At 37.0% G+C, this 20,481-nt stretch overlaps 1 protein-coding gene across 5 annotated transcripts in view; it reads right to left on the bottom strand.

Annotated features, from left to right (window-relative positions):
- Positions 1 to 20,481, bottom strand: part of LYST (lysosomal trafficking regulator) — a 173,266-nt gene that overhangs the window by 54,939 nt on the left and 97,846 nt on the right. For 3 of the 5 annotated variants that reach the window (XR_005882511.1, XM_040968181.1, XM_040968184.1), the window contains exons 24-31: positions 19,930 to 20,107; positions 18,880 to 19,049; positions 16,515 to 16,745; positions 14,822 to 14,988; positions 13,402 to 13,551; positions 7,711 to 7,902; positions 4,127 to 4,305; positions 2,434 to 2,640 (exon numbers count right to left, since the gene is read on the bottom strand). Coding sequence is in view for 4 of the 5 variants with exons in the window: in XM_040968181.1 (XP_040824115.1) it covers positions 2,434 to 2,640; positions 4,127 to 4,305; positions 7,711 to 7,902; positions 13,402 to 13,551; positions 14,822 to 14,988; positions 16,515 to 16,745; positions 18,880 to 19,049; positions 19,930 to 20,107 (1,474 nt within the window). In the remaining variant the exon portion in view is untranslated. The remainder of the gene's footprint in view (positions 1 to 2,433; positions 2,641 to 4,126; positions 4,306 to 7,710; positions 7,903 to 13,401; positions 13,552 to 14,821; positions 14,989 to 16,514; positions 16,746 to 18,879; positions 19,050 to 19,929; positions 20,108 to 20,481) is intronic. The other 2 variants (XM_040968182.1, XM_040968183.1) reach the window with 2 other exon arrangements.

Here is a 20,481-nt window from a genome sequence, read left to right as displayed (position 1 = left end):
TGAAATGACTTGACATTTGAGATCTGCCTCAAAACATTACAAAGAAAAATTAAAGTTAGGTAATGGTCATGAGGGATTCTTTTTCAATTTTTCCAAGTTTTAGAAGCATGTGATAATTTCCACAATAAGCTTGAAAAAAAGCCGATACAGAATTCTGTGTTGAGGAACAGAAGAGGTTCTCATATCAATCACACATAGGGGGTGAAAGTCTGAACAAGAATAAGGAGGTAGATTATAGAGAGAGAAATAACTAGCCCAGGTGATAAAGCAGATTTGAGAGAGAAGAAAAAGGCAACAACGATGTGTGAAGATGAACTAACAGTGGTACCACTGACACAGTAATGAAGAAGGGAAGGTGACAAGCGGGTGGGACACAGCTGTTAACACTAGCAAACAAAACAAACCACTTCAGATTCTCTATCAAAGGAAGATATGGTACTACATGAAACTATATGCTAACCAGAAGTACAATGACCAAGACCAAAAGAAGAGATAGGCACAATGACTACTACTGAAGACATAGCCAACTGAGAAATACATCAAGGAAATGAGGGATAAAGAACTGTAACAAATTGTTATAAAGCTTAAGAAGCACATATTGGACTTCAAGGAATTTAAGGAATATGTCACACAGGAATAGAAAACACTGAAACAAAATCAAGCCGAATTATTAGAAATGAAGAACACAATGGAGTGTATTAAAAATTTAGTGGAAAGTATCCATAATAGAATGAATGAGGCAGAAGAAAGAACTTCAGAATTGGAAGATATTTCTAGCTACAATGGTGAAACAATTAAAAAAAAAGCTGGAGAGAAACTAAGTCAAACTAAGTAAAGTATTCAAGAATTAAGGGACACTATTAAAAGGTCAAATATGAGTTATGGAAGTTCAAGAAGACACAGAAAGAGAAGCTGGGTTTAAAAATGTATTTAATGAAACAATAAAAAAAAACCTCCCTAATTTGGAGAAAGAATTGGGAAACAGAATACAGAAGGGGCAAAGACCTCCCAACAAGGTTGACCAAAAGCACAAAACATGATAATCAAGCTCTCTTCATTCAAACATAAGGAAAAGATCCTTAATATGAACATGAAAAATATCAATGGACACACAGAGCAACAGCAATCAAGACTCATAGCTAACCTCTCAGACGAAACTCTAGAGGGCAGAAGAGAATGATGCAACATATTCCAGATTCTAAAAGGAAAAAAATTGTTGGTCCAGAATAATGCTCACAGAAAAGCTTTCCTTTGTCTTTGAAAATTAAATTCTTCCCCAGTAAAGAAAAGCTCAAAGACTACACCTCTTCCAGACCTGCCCTACAAACAATAAAGATGTTCTCTTGATAGAGAAAATAATACCCACGAAGATCAAAGGCAAATGTGAAGAACATCCCAGTAAAATAACAGAACATTAAATTAAACAATGAACAATCGATTGCTAAAATGACAGGACCAAATTACCACTCGTTCATATTAATTCTGAATGTAAATGGCTTAAACTCATCAATCAACCGTCACAGATTAGTAGACTTGATTAAAAAACCAAAACCCATTGACTTGTTGCCTACAGGAGACACATCTTGCCAAAGGTCAGCAGAAATTATATCTCATGGACTCTGATGTTTTTGTTTTTATTTTCATTCCTTCAAAATAGTTTTTTTTTCTAATATTAAATTCTTCACTGACTCTGGTCATACAATAGCATCATATTCTTTAATAAGGTTCTTGATTTTCTTTTTTGTTTCTTCAGTGACACATTAGCCATTCAGTAGGCATGTTATTTAACTTCATGGTGCTATAAATTTCTTTTTTTTTTCCCTGTTGTTGATTTTGCTTTGTGGCTTTTCATTTAAGCAGATGTATAGTAACTATGTAATGGAGACTATCATATCTAGATGCAATATGCATCTCTACTTCCAGATCAAAGATGGTCTCCCAATGAAACTGTCAATTATGCTGGACTCTGCCATTGTCCATGTTTGCAATGGTGGACGTATGACTGCTTATGAAGAACTATACTATTGTAATAACATAGAGAAATCAGTGTGGCAGTGGGTAGGAGGATTTGGGCAGCGGTAAGGGAAACTCTAGAGCCTATGGAATTGTGTCATAAAATAATAATAATAATAATAAAAAGATCTCATAAGAAATCAGGCAAAACACTTCTTAAATGTCTTATTCCACTTTTCCTTCTTTCTGTAAATCTGCCTTTCAAATAAAAAATGAAAAAACCTTAAAAATTTTTTTTTAATTTAAGCATTGGAAATAGGATTGAGAAATTAACAAACTGGTGAATCTGAGCCTATAAAATGGCATCATATGAAGTATGAAACCCATATTCATGTCATTAGATATCCATGTGCAAATTTCTTTCTCATTTTGAAAGACTATATATACCAAAGGTTTTACTTATCATATCCAAATACTCACTTGCAGGGATGGGATGAGACAGTCTCGTAGTATTTCCTGATGATTTGGTTCATGAACTATTTCAAAAATTTGTTTTCGCTGTTGTGCAGTATGGGTTGGTGATAAAATATGCACTAGTAATCTACCAAGCTGCATGCGGAAGGTTTCCTTGCAGGAACATAGGATTTTAGTCCACTGCTGCTTAGAACCACTGGTTTTACTTGAAGCCTTAAAGGAAAATAGGAATAGCCTTAAGCAATAATATGGTCATCTTAGGACTGCTCTAATGCATGGATTTCAATCCTTTTTGTACCAAAAATTAACAAATTTTAATTACATTTCCATGAACTATTTAAAGTACCCTCATTTACACACTCATATGAATGAGAGTTTAAGAGATAATGTACAACAATCTTCATAAAAGCATTATTTGAAATAGCTAGACATAAACAATCCAAATATTCATCAGTGGATGAACAGAGAAGTATGATGGGGTATGATACATTCATACAATGTATTATAGTTCAGCCTTGAAAAATAATCAAGTTCCTACACATGTTTTAACACAGGTAAGACTTGAAATCATGCTAAATGAAATAAGCTACACAGTACAGGATAAATTGAAAAATCCTTATTATATGATTTCACTTTTATCATGAACAATGAAACTCAAGAGAGAGTGCGCGTGCAGTGGTGGTTGTTGGGGGCTAGGGAAATCAGAGTTACTGTTTCCTTACCACCCAATTTAGTTGGAATAAAGCAAAAGTTCTAGAGTTAAGTGGTGGTGATGTCTGTACTATATGAATGAACTTAACACTAGTTGAGTTGTACCCTTAAAATGACTAAAATGTCCTGTATATTTTACTAAAATGAAGAGATGGATGAAGAAACTGAAGTTATAAGCCATCAGGTTACCAATGGTTTAAAAGTTGTAAATTCAAAAAACAATAAAGCACCTGAAGAACAACAGACTGCCGACATAAATTTTGCAGAATAAAAGAGAAAGGATTCATAATACAGACTTGATTTAGCACTACATTTAGTACTTGATTGAGTACTACAACCACAAACTTAGAATTACATAAAAATTGACCCTCAATATTGTTTAACAATCAGATAAGATGTTTCAACATCAGTCTCTAAGTGAACCTGCAATTTGTGCAATTCAGAACTAGACACCAAAATCTAATTTAGAATTAAAGACAGCAGATATTTATGAGATCTGCTAGGATTAAACTGATCTTTGGTATCTATGTAGTGAACAGATTTGTTCCCTATGGTCAACTTACAGTGATCCACAGAAACCCAAGTGACTACACAATGACAAATGGGGCCCAACACCTGTCACTATTCAATACATAATTTTAAAGCTACTGGGTATGTTTAAGCCAAGATCTAAATTCAGTAATACTTCAGCAACTCAAGAGTAAGTATCTATAAAGTCCTTTGAAAATAGATTATTAAATAACTGATAATCACCAAGGCCTTACCCTTTCCTGATGCTGACCTTATTTACAAATGAGTGTTGACTCTGTAAATAATTTTGTAAAAAGTATACCATCAACAAATATGACTCTATTAATAACAATTTAAGGTGTCTGGGCTTCAGAAATATCGTCCAAAAGAGACACAAAAATATGATTTTAAAAACATTTAACAATCACAACTTGTATACTTTTTGTGTGAACAGTTCCTATGTAATTAATTTACTTACAATAGATACTTTGAATCCTTCTATCAGATATGTGAACATTTCTTTTTGAAATGGATTGACACCAGGGGGCTGTTCATGGTGAATATTTTCTTCAGTAATTTCAGTCTGGGAATCGGAGCTCTTGCGTTGGGTTGCATTTTCTGGAGTTCTCAAAATGTCAACAATGTCTGAATTACACTCTTTGAATTAAAAAGAAAATCAGTTATATTACTGCTACCTAGCCATGACAAATGGTAATGTTTATAAAAAAAATTCTATGTAATTATAAATTGTTATCAGAAAATGTCTTAAGTATACTAGATATATTAGATACAACACACTAGAGGAAAGAGAATTCATTGAAAACAATGTAGAAATTTTTAAAAAGTCATGACAACAAAAATGTAAAATTTAATGTACTAATGAAATAATCCACACTGAAAATTATTAATACCATGACAGTCTTAAAAAAATCAAACATAAGGACCCTGTAATATTTACATTAGATGGGAGCTTTAATGGCATGCATTATCCAACTAAATGCTGTACATGTGATAATCACAGTTCAATTTCAGAGTTTTACATGATGGCCTATTGCTCCAAATAGAAATTTTAAAAGTTCCGCAAATGGGCACATGCACACATACATATGCACCACCATGGGTCTATTATGTTTTTCTACTGCTTAGCAATTTTTAAGCGGTTTATGTTTACTTATTCAAAGGCAGAGAGACAGTGACAGAGAGGTAGACAGAAACCATTCCCTGGTTTACTCGTCAAATGCCCTTAACAGCCAGGGTTCAGCTAGCCTGAAACCAGAAGGCAGAACTCAGTCTGGGTCTCCTTCATGCGTGGCAGGGATCGAGTCCTTGAGATCACCCTGGCCACCAAGACTGAAGACTATGAGGAAGCTATCACTGGAAGTGGAAAACCAGGCACTCTGTAGGAAGATGGGCATCCCAAGCAGCATTTTAATTCTTCTGCAAATGCCCACCCCAATGATTGCCAGTGAACTGTTTTCTATTTCCTGCATCCCTGGGGTTATTGAACATCTTTTAGAATTTCACTTTGACTTATCTTTAGTGTCTTAAATTTTTTTTCAACTTTGTTGGAGGGTATAACTGAGAAACAGAAATTGTATTTATTTTAAAGGGCACACTACAATGTCTTAATATATGCATATACTGGCAAAATGATCGTTACAACTGAATTAGTTAACTTATCTATCACCTCACAGATGTCTTTTTGTGTACGCGTGTGCTAACAAATTTTGCCAAAATACATATCTTTTTATGGCTGCTATAGGAATTTACATACACACATACACATATTTATTTACATTGGCATGAATGGAAAATGCAAAATAGAAACACAGTATCATAATACACCTATCAGTACAGCTAAAATAATAATTGTGATAACTTCAAATATTAGAGAAGATATAAAGAAACTTGGATCTCATATATTGTTGATGGCAATGCAAAATTGTACAGGTATTCTGTAAGAGTTTGGCAATTTTTCTTCAAAGAAGAGTTTTATCAGCAACTACCATAATGACCCAATGACTATACTCTTAGGCAATTAACCAAAAAAAACCAAAAGAACAAAAAACAAAAATAAAAACAAAACAAAACTGAAAACTTAAATAAAAATCTATACATAAAACTTTATTTCTAATAGCCACAAGCCTGGAAAGAATTCAAATGCCCCTCAACAGGTGAGTTGTTAAACAAATTGTTAGGCATCGTAACCATGAATACTACTCAGCACTCACCCCCATCCCCAACAGAGAGGAACAGATACATGCAACAACCAAGACGACTCTCCGGTGTTAATTAAAAAAAAAGACAATTCTAAAAGGTTATACATTATAAGATTTCATTTACATTGCATTCTTGAGACAATGGAATAAAGAAATGGAGAACAGATGTGAAGTTGCCATGAGTGAAGAAGAGTAGAGATAAAAGATGGGAGGAAAGGGAAGATGGCTATAAAAGGGCATCATCAGGGATCCTTGGGCAGAAATGGTCTGCTTTTCGTATCACTATTACTATTCTAACAGTAATACTGTACTATCATTTTCTAAGATTCATTAGAGGAAATGGAAAAGATTACACAGGTACTCAATCATTTTTTCATTTTAAGATTTATTTATTTTTATTGGAAAATCAGATTTACAGAAAGAAGGAGAGACAGAAAGATCTTCCCTCTAGTGATTCATTCCCCAAGTAGCCACAACGGTTAGAGATGAGCTGAACTGAAGCCAGGAGCCAGGAGCATCTTCTAGGTCTCCCATGTGGGTGCAGGGTCCCAAGGCTTTGTGCCATTCTCTACTGCCTTCCAAAGCCACAAGCAGAGAGCTGGATGGCAAGTGGGGCAGCCGGGACATGAACTGGTGTCCATATAGGGTCTTGGCGCTTGCCAGACAAGGACATTAGCCAGTAGGCTATTGAGTTGGGTCGCTCTGTTATTTCTTAAAACTGCATGTGAACTGACAATTATTTCAAAAGAAAACATGGTGGGCTGGTGTTTTTGTGAAGTGGATTAAGCTGTGGTCAGCATCCTGCCATCCCGCATGGTTCAAGCCTCAGCTACTCTACTTCTCATTCAGTTCCCTGTTGATGCACCTGGAGAAACAGCAAAGAAGGACCCAAGCACATCAATCTCTGCCGCCCAAATGGGAGATCTGCATGGAATTTCAGGATCTTGACATCTTCCTGGTCCAATCCTGCCCACTGTGGCCATTTGGAGGAGTGAACCAGAGGATGGGAGATCTGTTTATCCTTGCCTCTGAAACTGTTTTTCAAATACACACACACACACACACACATTTGAAAATCAGGGGCAGTTGTGGCATAGCACAGAGTCACCACTGTGTGCATTCTGTTATCAGATTGCCTGGTCTGAGTTCCAGTTATTTGCTTCTGATCTAGCTTTCTGTTTAATGCATCTGGAGGCAGTGGATGGTGGCTAAAGTACTTGAATCCCTGCCATTTACCTAGGAGACCAGATGGAGTTTCTTGCTCCTCACTTTGTCCTAGCCAAACCCTGCTTCTATAGGTATTTGGAGGGAATGGACCAGTTGTTGGAGATCTCTCTCTCTCTCTCTGTTTTTGTCATTCATCCATTCAGATAACTAATTAAATGAATAAATCTTTAAAAAAAGCATATTGGAAGTGTCATGTTTTAAAATCAATGGTCAATCTCGGCCAGCATTTAGCACATTGTAAAATGGACTTTTTATCTTGACAACAGGATACTAGATTTTCTACCATTGTCTATTCCTATAATGTCAGGACACACATAGCAGAATGAGGGACTTGTGATTGTTGTTGAAGAACTATACTATTGTAATAATATAAGGGAAATCATTGAGGGGCAGGGGAAATGGAAAGGGTGAAGGGTAAATCCCTGAGCATCTGGGACTGTATCATAAAAAAATAAAAGCATTAAAAAAGAAATACAAATAAAAACAAGAAATCCCTTTAATGATTAAAAAATGAAAGTTTATCCATTTAGAACTTAACACCTAATCAGTTCCCTCTTAAGTCATTTGCCTTTTAATTTGGTATTTGAAGAAGAAAACACCATTTCTATGGCCTTACCTTGATAAATAATCCTGTTGACTGCTAAGACAGTGAGTCTCTGCAGTCTCTGGGCCAGCTCCGTTTCAGTCGCCTGGCTAGGGCTCTCTTGGCTCATTCTCCGCTGCATCATCACATGAAGCTCATCACTCGCTACTGAACGCATTTTCATCATCAGGGATTCAGTCTGAGCTAAGGGAAATTTTCGAGGCCCTTCAAGTGTATAAATTAAAATGTCAAATGCTAATGCTAACAAGGATCAATAAAAGTCTTTATACTATATTTTTTGATTATCAAATCATGAGAAGAGCTTTATTTATGATAAAGTTAATTTACAAAAAGGAAAGAACGTGATTAGATGAAGTGATGTTTCTCCTTCTTTGAAGAAGTGTAACAGTACTTTCTGCTTCCAAGTTTGGTTTCAAAGTAATCACATTGAAGCCAGTGATGCAGTTTCACAGGTTAGGTATCATATGACAAAGTTTGAGTGTTCCTCAGAAGTTTGGTAAGATATTTGAAATACTGTTTCACTTCCTTGTTTTCCAAAATCATAAGCATAAAGAACATCACATTTTAGTGAAATAACATTTCTAGTTAATTATTGTTGTTGAAGTTTATAAGTAGTTCTGAAAATTATATATACCAACACAGTAAGAATCAGACAGCACCAAGTGAAGAGATCAGAAAGGCAAACACAATCCAATGATTTGTCATTCAAAGGATTTGAGGCATATGCATCATTGTGGATCCAATGCTCCAAAAGCACTTCCTGAGAGCTATTTCCCCAGAGTGAATAGGTAGAAGCAGCATTCCTGCACAATTACTGCACCTGCTCCAGGAGGTACCACAAAGGAAGTGTGTCCAGAAAACAGGGGGGATGAATCTTGATTTAACAGACTGAAGGGCATCGGAAGTTGACCATAGGACCCAAACTGACGTCTTGGTGGGTGAGGAATAATGGAACCCTTCATTGGAATGGAACCTTGTTTTAAATTATGAAAACATATATCAATTTCCATAAATAATTTCTATAAAATTGTTTTTATAAATATAATTTAATTATACTAGGTTTTAGGGACTTAATCTTCTGAGATATTTAAGTACTGGATGATATTTTAGATTGTCTGGTGTTTTAGCCAATCAGTATTCTCAATCAATTAATATATTTTGGTGGGTGGAGTCACTTTTGAGGCAAAAAGAAAGCAAATAAAACTTTATCTTAGATAAATTCAAGAATAGAACTGAAAGATGATGCTCTCAATTTAGCCACATTCTTTCTAACATCTACATCTTGGATAGTTTTCACGTTGATAATCATAATCCACAGGCTGGTGACACAATGAACAAGGGATATGTATTTGACAAAGCGGTAGGGTATTTCAGCATTCTATGAGTCACACAGAGCTGGTGTAGTCTTAAGCACACCTCCTTCTAAGCCTCAGTTTCCTCATATCTATGATGTGGATTTGAAAGTAAGAGTGACCTCAGTAGATATCTACCTCTGACTCTTCATTTGATATATTCACTTCTTATTGATCACTTCCTCTACTTTGTACCATGAGGGTAGGAAACAAAATAATTAGACTTAGCTGAAGCTAAGTAAATATTTGAGGTTTGAGGAATAAAAGTGGTTATGGATTAAACAAAATAAAAGAATAAAGACACAATATTTATCTTATTTGTACAGAGAAATATCATTAGTGATTGGTATTATTACTATTGATTAATATATATAGGAAATTCATTAAGCTACGTTAATGATCCATGTATAATGTACATATAGGTGTGACATTTTAAATATATGTATAGAGTCTCAAACAGAACCCTAATATTTACTTCCTCCTACAAGCATCGAGGATGCTATACAAAAATTTTTAATGTTGGTAAGCAGGTAAGTGGAAAACATTTAAAAGAAATGTCAGGGCCCAGTGCAATGGCCTGACTGGCTAATCCTCCCCTTTCAAGTACCAGGATCCCATAAGACCACTGGTTCAGGTCCCAGCTGCTCCACACTTTTCATCTGGTTCCCTCTTGTGACCTGAGAAGGCAACAGAGGATGGCCCGAGGCCTTTTGGGACCCTGCAGCCATGCCGAAGACCTGGAAGAAGCTCCTGACTCCTGGCAGGATTGGCGCAGCTCCAGCTACTAAGGAGTCAATACTTTCTTCAATGAGGAGAAGAGAACTTTGGGCTATTAAACACAAGAAAAAAAATTTAATCTGACAATACATTAGTACCTAATTCCTCCAGGAGCATGAACTTAGACCTACTTGTCGTAAAAGTGCTGTTGAAGAAATGCTGATGTCAGCTATGGCTGTGCTGGAGTTTAAGGTCTCCTTGCATCTGTCTATTACCAGAGATGTGCAGCTGCAGCAGGAGTTGCAGCCCCTGGCAGCCCTTTTGATTCCTGATTGCAGGTGCAGAGCTGTGGTGCTGGGGTTAGAGACATCACTCTTCTCCGTGGTTTTCAAACAAGGCTAGCTGAGTTTACTTGGGGGTACCCTGCTCAACACACACACACCTTTATAAGTAATAAGAACACCTAATTTTTAGTCTCAAGTTACAATTCATGTTTATCTAGTTTAAGGAAATAGTAAAAAAAAAAAGAGAAATCCTTTTAAGTCACTTGTTTTTTGAACAATGTATTTCAATGGGTTTTTGTAATAATACTGTTCAAAAGCAGCGGGGTCTTAGTATTCTGTATCTTTTGTATTAATGATGTATAAATCTAATATAATAATAACTTGTGATAGAGCAGAAATGTAAAAACAGTAATCCTTTTCAACTATACGTATTAAAAACAAACTCATGAAAGCAACTGTAAAGCAAAAACTCAACACATACATATATCCATCACATAAAGTGGTATTTTGCAAATTAGAGTGACAACTGCAGAATTTAAATAAGAATAGCAGGAAGCAGCAGGAAGAGTCAAGGTATGCTTTTGATATCAATAGCCAGTGGGTTCCATCCAGGCAGTTAGTGACTAGGAAGGTAAGGTGTTCCAAAGTCACTTTTTGGGAGGTAGAAGCTGAGTATTGCTGTTAGATTCAGGAGAGCAAATGAATCCAACCAGAAAAAAAGAAAGGTACAAGGAGAGGACAGCACAACAGGACAAACTTTGTTTAGAAAAGAATAAGGAAATATGTGCAGGAGAAGTAAGTTTAATTACACAAATGCCTCAGAAGTTTTTCTTATTCAGTATGTTCTAAACTTATTCTAAAATTACATATATTTGAAAAACTCTACATATATGTAGTTTTTCTCTTTGAGATTTTCACATGGTTTTTTTAAATTTTTTATTTATTTATTTATTTTTTTTAAGATTTATTTTTATTATTTTTTCATTGGAAAGGCGGATATACAGAGAGGAGAGACAGAGAGGAAGATCTTCCATCCGATGATTCACTCCCCAAGTGAGCGCAACGGGCCGATACTATGCCGATCCGAAGCCAGGAGCCTCTTCCGGGTCTCCCACGCGGGTGCAGGTTCCCAAAGCTTTGGGACGTCCTCGACTGCTTTCCCAGGCCACAGGCAGGGAGCTGGAAGGGAAGCGGGGCTGCCGGGATTAGAACCAGCGCCCATATGGGATCCCGGGCGTGCAAGGCAAGGACCTTTAACCACTTGCGCCACCGCGCCGGGCCCCTTCACATGGTTTTAAAATATTATTTAGCACTAAGCACAACACAGACATCTTAACACAGGCAGAAGATTTGGTTTTCAAAGCCTTTAAAACTGTAAGGGTGGAGCCTGGCATGATGGCATAGCTGTTGAGGTCTTTGCCTTGAATGCGCCAGGATCCTGTATGGGCACCGGTTCTGGTCCTGGCAGCCCAGCTTCCCATCCAGCTCCCTGCCTGTGGCCTGGGAGGGCAGTCGAGGACGCTTAAAGCGTTGGGACCCTGCACCCGCGTGTGGGGAACCCCCGGGGGAGGCTCCCGGCTTCGGATTGACTCAGCTCTGGCAGTTGCGGCCACTTGAGGGGTGAGCCATCGGACAGAGGATCTTCCTCTCTATCTCTCCTCCTCCTCTCTGTTTATCTGCCTTTCCAATAAAAATAAATAGATCTTAAAAAAAAAAAAAAAGAAAAGATGCCTTAAAAAAAACCTGTAAGGGTGGGACCAGTGCTGCTCTTCAGGAGATTAAGACACTGCCGGTGACACCAGCAGCCCTGATGGGCACCAGTTCAAGACCCAAGTGCTCCACTTCTGATTCATTTCTTTATTAATACAGCTGGGAAAGCAGTGGAGAATAGCCCAAGTTCTTGGGTTCTTACATCCAAGTGGGAGACCCTGAAGAGGGTCCTGGCTCTTGACCCTGGCCTGAACTATCTTCAGTCTTTGCAACCATCTGAAGAGTGAACTAATGGATAGAAGACTCCCTTCTCTTTCTCCCCTCTCTCTAACTCTGCCTTTCAAATAAATGAAATCTTTTTTTAAAAAAATTGTAAATGTGATTAAACAATTTATCAAGTACTCCGTGCAGGCACATAAATATCCTTTATAAATACAGATGTGCATAAATATGAGTGTGTCACATTTATGTTTATACAAAATGATTAGCTGATTTTGGGGGAACAAGGAAGTGTAGTCACATTAACATTTATTATTTGATGAAACGTGCTAATTTCTAGCAAGCCCGGATGTCATGTGCATCTAACCACATGGTTAACCTCCATCATCTGCCTTGACTACCACAACAGCCCCCGCCTGGAATTTCTATTTCTTTCATTCTTTTTTTAAAAAGATTCATTTATTTTATATCAAAGTCAGAGTTAAAAAGAGAAGGCCTAAGAGATCTTCCTTCCATCTGCTGGTTCACTCCCTAAATGGCCATAATAGTCATGGCTGGGTGAGGCCAAAGTCAGGAGCCAAGAGGTACAAGCTTCATCCAGTCCCCTCATGTGGATGCAGAGACCAGCTACTTAGGCCATCTGCTGCAGCTTTCCCTGGTGTATCAGCAAAGAACTGAATCCAAAGTGGAACCACCAGGACATGAACTGGCACACACGCGGGATGCTGCCGTCGCAAGAGCAGGCTTAACCCATTATGCTGCAACACTGGCTCCTCTTGCTGTTAGATAAAAGAAAAGCTTGATTATACATTACTACCTCCTTAAAATCTTTCATGACTTCCTATTAGAATAAAACTACATATTCCTACGCATAGTCTCGATGATTATATACGACTGGCTTAAGTCATGCTATATAGCCTCATCTGTCATCACTTCCCATGCAATGCCATATTCTAGCCATATGACTTTTGAGTTCTAGGAACAACTTTAGCTTTTTTCTGATTCAAAACCTTCACAGAAGCCTTTCACTCTACCTGTAACACCTTCCTAATTTGCTAACTCCTTTCTCCACATTTATATTGAAATCTAATTTCACCTTAACTGCTTATGTAAATCAGGTTGTTCTGTTATAATTTCTTCTGTTTTCTACATCTACCTACTATCTTAAAATCTCCTTAATGGCAGAATGTGTGTCTGACTTCTACGTCACTGTATTATCAATGTTTAGCACAGTGCTCAAGATACAAAAGAATGGAAACAGCACAAAAAGCATAGCAGAATAGTATCTCTGGAAGGAAAACTTATTCAAATCTTATAGCTTAATTTTCAAAATTAACACTTAAAAATATGAATAATAACACAGGACAAGAAAGCAAGCTGCCACCAACTTAAGATTATTAAAACAGTATTTCAGTGCTCACCAGCAATGCTTTTCCGCTTCTGAAGTCCTGTGTGATGGGGAGAAGTTGCCTGGAATGACTCTGTAAGGTTTTCAGCATCATGATTTGCAGTGGTCCTTATAAATTCCATAGCAGCCTGAAGAACTCTGAGCTGTAGTGCAATAGCCATATCTAAAAATAGAAGATACTAAAATGTTTTCAAGCTACTAGTTATTAACTTTTAAATAAAATTTTATGTATATATTTCAATATTCAAACCACCAGTAATATTCCATTAGATGTAATTTTAAAATTTGGATCATTGTAGGCTTTTGATGCTACTAAATAAAGTTAAAAATTTTTTTTTAATTTGAAATACAGATCTACAGAGAGAAGCCTTCCATCTACTTGTTTACTCCCTAAATGGCTATAAAGACTAGGACTGAAGCCAAGAATCAGGAACCAGAAGCCTGCTCAGTCTCCCATGTGGGTGCAAGGTCCTTCCTGTGCTGCTTTCCCAGGCACTTTAGCAGGGAGATGGACTCAAAGTGGAGCAGCTGGAGCACGAACCAGCCCCTAAATGGGATTAAGGCATTGCAGGTAGCAGCTTTACCTGCCATGTCAACTCTGGTCCCTTTTAACTCTGTTGAAAAGCAGTTATGAAAATAAGCTTCCAAATGGTTGCTATTAAAAAACTTAATGGAAAAAAATTAAGTCACAAGTGGCATCAATTTTATATAATTGTTTTTAAATTTTAAATAACAGCTTTTTTGGGGTACATACTGCAAAAGTTTGAATATCAGTTTTCACAATTTACTGTTTAACATTCACTTTAATAGTTGCCACTAAGCACAAGTAGACGGGGCAGGTATTCTAGCACAGAAGTCACACTGCCCTCAGGATGCCCACATCAAACAGTGCAGAGCTGCCCAAATCTCAACTGCTCTGCCTGCCCATCCAGCTCCCTGCTAAGGCACCCGGGAAGTAGCAGACAAGAGTTCGAGAACTTGACTTCTTGATAACCACATAGCAGTTCAGGATAGAATTCTGCTTCCTTGCTTTGACTCAGCACACCCTTTTGGGGAAATCAAGATCTTCTGTCCATCATACTCATACTGCCTTTTCAATCAATCAATCAATATTAACCAAACATAAAGGGCATTTACATTCAACATAAGCCTACTTGTATTCAGTAATCAAAACCAGTCAATTCTTTCAATGACATATAGTCACATAGTAATTAATTATAACTTATTAATTTTTCTATTTTTCCCCTCAAAAAGGCCCCATTTAAACTCAATAGTTATCATCTCAAAACTGAGGCCGAATCATCAGTAAGAATTACCAAAAGAAACAGAAAGAGAGAGAGAAGGGTTGGGGGAAGCAAGAGAGAGATTAAACTTAAATAACAGGTTTGGTAAATAATACCCCTCCCCTCAAATCCATAAAAACTAAATCTTACTTTGAGTATTCTTGTTTTTGCTATTTTGGAGATATCCAAGCAATACAACAAGGTCTTCAATAACTCTGAAGTACTGTGGGCCAGAGGAACTGCATGCATGAATTGTAACCGCTATGAAAAGTTGCTGTATATCACAAGCAAGCAATTTGTATTCATTCAAAGGAATGCTAAAGGTAACAAAAACAAGACAAAACCCAAAAAAGGGACATTTATAAGAAAAAGAACAAGTAATTTAAACAAAGAGAAAGATTTAAGTTCTTATTTTTCTAGCATACACTGTTTCACTATTTTCCATATTTTTATTCTATGGTAGGTGTATACAAGGAATAGAACAAGACACACCTAACACCAGTCAAAATATATAACTTTTTAAAGGACCAGACAAATAAAGAGATCACCATAAAAAGGTACATGGTGGTAAGCATAACAGCAGAGGTAAGTACAAGATACTAAGGCAACACATAAGCAGGTTCCTACCTCATACTACGGGCAAAGACTGTGTGGGTGCGGGAAAAATATCCCGAGAAGGCTCCTCAGAAAAGGCAAATGTGAGTATACTAATCTCTTGGATCTTTGATTTTATAAATTTTAGTATTTTAAGGATTAAAATTAGTAACAGATTTGAACATTTACAAACATAAGGTTCCGAATTGATTATGTCAGTTCTCCAATTTTAATCTTGATAATCTTCCTCAGTGTTTATTACTAGGCTGACTACCTATCTCTCCATTTTATGTTTTAAAATCAAGCAAGGGTTAGGAATGGCAACTTTTTCGGAACAGGGATTTTCATTGAGGAAAGTGTTTTTAAAGACAAACCAACGAAAACTCCTTTCAGATCAAGTATGCACGCATTCTTCTCAAGTTCTGCCCATTTCATTCTCTGTACTGTTATTATGACTAAGTGCTTTGGAGACATTTAATCCAAAGTCTTTATTTCCCAAATGCTTAGAATACAGACTATAAACATAACAGGTGCCTAACAAAAGCTAAACTATTTTAAGTCATCTTTGTTTTAGAGAAATACTAAAGATGTGCTCTATTTTCTCCGTAAAACTACAGAAACATTAGTACTTTCATTTACAAGAGGATGACGTTTCTGGAGATTTAAGTGTTAACATTACACAGTAAAATGGTATGTGTTACATCCTAAGTGCAGACACCAATAACACAAAATCCAAACAAAAACATCTATTTTTAAAAAGCTGTTTGTCAATTAATGGCAGACATTTGCAAACATATTTTTGGCAATTAGAAATTGATCTATGGTAACAAGCAGTAATAGTACATGCTAACAGGACAACACAGAAGATTCAAACTACCAGCTTCTGAAGCAAGACAGTTTAATTCTCACACTATTTACTAGCTATGATCATCAATACGTTACTTTACCTCTCTAATCTTCAATTTTCTTAATAGGGGTAACAAGTATATGTTAGAAACTTGGTAGACACATTTCGAGGATGTTAAATTTATCCTACTTGCCTTCTAAATATGCAAAATAAGCCATATACAAACATCCCTTCTTAACCATACATTGTTTAAAATAATAAAAACCAATGTAACATTTTTTGAGGGGGAAATTTCTAAAAAAAAATATTCTGAAGAATTAGATGTTAAAGTAACCAATTACTAAAATTTCCCTCTTATAAAGTATTTATCGGATATAATTTAATCAATAATTTAAAACTTACTTCTTTTCTAATCCATTCAAGGCTGCCACTGTATTGCATAACACATAGAGTAGACCATTATCCAACAACATATCTGCTACCTTAGAACAAGAATTCAAAATTTGAAGCAGAAGTAAAAGAGCATTATGTAAGAGTATATTGTCATATAGAGAGGTCTCTATTAGTCCTAAAATAGGAATGACAGACCACTTCTGAAAAAGGTCCATGTTTTTCACATCTTCCAGATCAAACCTGTAACAAATGAAACACAATTAAAAGCACATTAGGAGCAATTAGTTACAAACTAAGGAAAAATAATAACAACTATGTGTTATTTCATTACCCTGATTTTAAAGGTATAAAAATAAGTTCAGTGGGCTAGCACAATGGTTCAATTGGCTAATTCTGTACCTGCCATCGCAGGCATCACATATGGGTGCCAGTCTGAATCCTGGCTATTGCACTTCCTATCAATTTCCTTCTTATAGCCTGGGGAATGAGCGGAGGATGGCCCAGTCTTTCAAGGCCCTGTGCACTGTACCCACTGAGAAGAAGCTCCTGAGTCCTGGCTTCAGATTGGCTTAGCTCTGGCCCTTCTTGTCATCTGAGGAGAGAATCAGTGGATGAAGAAGATATGTCTATGTCTATCTTTCCTTCTTTCTCTAAATCTGTTTTTTTTTTCCTTTTAAATAAGATTTATTTAGTTATTTATTTGCAAAGTCAGATACACAGAGAAGAAGAGAGACAGAGAGGATGGTCTTCCATCTGATGATTCACTCCCCAAGTGATCACAACAGCTGGTGCTGCACCAATCCGAAGCCAGGGTCCATGAACCTCCCTCCAGATCTCCGATGCAGGTGCAGGGTCCCAAAGCTCTGGGCCATCCTCGACTGCTTTCCCAGCCCACAGGCAGGGAGCTGGATGGCAAGTGGAGCTGCCGAGATTAGAATTGATGCTGATATGGGATCCCAGTGTGTTTAAGGCGAGGACTTTAGCCACTAGGCCACTGCACGGGGCCCTAAATCTGCTGTTTTAATTAAAATAAATAAATTAAAAAAAAACAAATTTAGGAAGTACGGATTCTTACCTGTTGTTAGACCATTCTGTTGCCAGGATTTCATTCCTGTACATATTCGAATGAAACAGATGAACAATTTCATTGCCTTAATAAGCTCACTGGAAATCACTCATGGGCCCCTGATGTCCAACCCCAAGAGCACAGGAACATTATTTTTGTGCTTCACTTTCCTTAGCTTTCTTTCTTTTTAATATTTATTTTTATTTGAAAGGCTGAGTTTTACAAAGAAAAAAAAAGACAGAAAGATAGATCTTCCATTTACTGAGTCATGCCCCAAATGGCTGCAACATCTAGAGCTGGACTGATCCAAAGTCAGGGCATGAAAGTATCCTCCTGATTTCTCATTTGGATGTAGAAGCACAAGGATTTAAGCCATCCTATTTTGTTTTTCCAGGCCTTAAGAGGGAAGCTGGACTGAGCCACCATAACATGAATCATAGGATACAGGTGGGGTAGGCATAGGCTTCACCTACTATGCCATGACACTGGCCCCTCACTTTAATTCTTTTTCAAATATGCATGGTACTATTTGCCCTATTTTACTTTCATGGCTGTTGTGAAAACCAATTGAGACAAGGCAGAATTGCTTTGTAAAAGTCAAAAGTGGAACACAAATTTAAAACTATTATTGAAATTATCTAAGTAAATGCATTTTCCAAGGTCTGAATTTGTCTAACCTAATAAGGAGACATAGATTTCTTTACAATATACATTACAAATGGAAATAAATGGCAGTTTAACTTTAATGCCAAACTCTTGGCTTGGGACAAAATTATTCTCTCATCTGCGTACTTATTTGCTAATCCTTCACATTAGACTGGAGTCAAACAATAGCAATTAGCATTTTTGAGAATCCCAAGTGACAATTTACTGATCCTTTAGATAAACTCAGAGCTCTGAGGAGAGTAAGGTGGTCCTGTTTAGATCACTCAGGTTTTCTCCCTTCTGGGCCTAGCAGCTAAAGTCCTTGCCTTGAACACGCCGGGATCCCATATGGGTGCCGGTTCCAATCCCAGCAGCTCCACTTCCCATCCAGCTCCCTGCTTGCGGTCTGGGAAAGCAGTCCAGGAGGCCCAAAGCTTTGGGACCCTGTACCCACGTGGGAGACCTGGAAGAAGTTCCTAGTTCACGGCCTCACATCAGTATAGCATCAGCTGTTGTGCTCACTTGGGGAGTGAATCATCGGACGGAAGATCTTCCTCTCGGTCTCTCCTCCTCTCTGTATATCTGACTTTTCAATAAATAAATCAATCCTTAAAAAAAAAAAAGACAAAATATCCCCCAATGATGGTAAGGGGAAGAACTCACTCTTCATCAAGGCCAATGCGCCGACCAAAGAACATTTCAATGAAGCACTCCAATAATTCCTGAGTTCCCCGGTGAAGATACAACTGATTGGCAAGCAAGGAAAAACCACGATTCTTCAGGAATTTATCTTTTTGTTCCTTAGATGCTCTATTAAAATACGCTTCCAATAGCTACAGAAAAATGTAAGGCAATTTAGACAATATATTAACATTTAAAATAATGCATACAAATCAAGCAGCATATCATACTTTCGTGTTACAGCGTAAATTATTCCCACAGTTATTCATAAATAGAGAACATAAGCTTAAAATGGTACATCTATAACAATATAAAAATTAAGCTTATTTCTGATTACTGCGGATTGCTATGATAGATCTATCTTGGTGATATTAATACTTCCATAATTAGGAAAACATTGTCTTAAGCCAATCATGAAGCCTTACTTAAGTATAAACAATATATATGTGCCTAACTCTAGGAGTGCAGGCTAGAACTGCCACCCTCCTTTAGCTGCTTACATGGAACATGTTTACAGAATTCTCCTTCATTCCAGGGCATGTCCTTTGACTTCTCACTATTCCAGATGAGGCGCTCTTCCGAATTCCTCCCCGGAACAGTACGCCAACCTGCTGACACACAGTCCTTCACTTCTCTTACCCTTAATCACTCCCTTCCAGTGCCAGCAGTAGTACCTTTCCCCAAGCACACATGGCCCTAATTTAAAAGCTTTCAGTTATACAAACTACAAAGCATATTTTTTTGTGTGAATCCTCCTTTGCTTTCCTCAACAGAATTCTTATTTTCCCTATGTTTCTATTCTTTTTTTACTAATACTGCTATGGCAAATATTCATCACCAGATTACTTACATTTTACTTAGATGAAGATATAAAAATATGAGTAAGAAGCAACAAACTATGTTAGTTCATTATTTCTAAGTATAAATTAAAGCATTAGCTCTACTTTAACACATTATTCAAAATTTTATGTTACATGTATATATTTATTCTTTCGGAATTAAAAGTAACATGTATGTAATATTTGCTCTTACTTTAACAACTCCTTGTTGTATAGCTGGTGATGGGTGGTTAACGAGGACTAAAAGTGTTTCTGCTTGAATAAGCTTGTCCATCACATCTTCCAGCATAATATCAGGCAGGATGAGAAGAAGTCCACTTAGGAGTTCATATAACCCACAGCATATAGGTACCAAACAGTCTTCAGTTACACTAGAATAGAGACCAAATATGTCTTAATGGAACAATACCAGGGAGGAAAGCACATAATGATTATTTTATGAACTGTGATAAACAGTGATAATTTTAGCATGTAATGCAAACACACTTAAGGTTTAAGGAATCATTCCTAATTTAACTGTGATTAAAAATTTACCATCACTTTTTAAAAAAAGATTTATTTATTTATATTACAAAGTCAGATATACAGAGAGGAGAGACAGAGAGGAAGGTCTGCTGTCCAAAGATTCACTCCACAGGTGAGCGGAACGGCCAGTGCTATGCCGATCCGAAGCCAGGAGCCAGGAACTTCCTCCAGGTCTCTCACATGGGTGCAGGGTCCCAAAGCTTTGGGCCATCCTCTACTG

Source organism: Ochotona curzoniae, unplaced genomic scaffold (genome assembly GCF_017591425.1).
Source record: "Ochotona curzoniae isolate NIBS_2020 unplaced genomic scaffold, NIBS_Ocur_1.0 scaffold_4683, whole genome shotgun sequence".
NCBI lineage: Eukaryota > Metazoa > Chordata > Mammalia > Lagomorpha > Ochotonidae > Ochotona > Ochotona curzoniae.
Note: the sequence above shows the minus strand (reverse complement) of the source record. Positions and strands in the feature narration are given on the sequence as shown.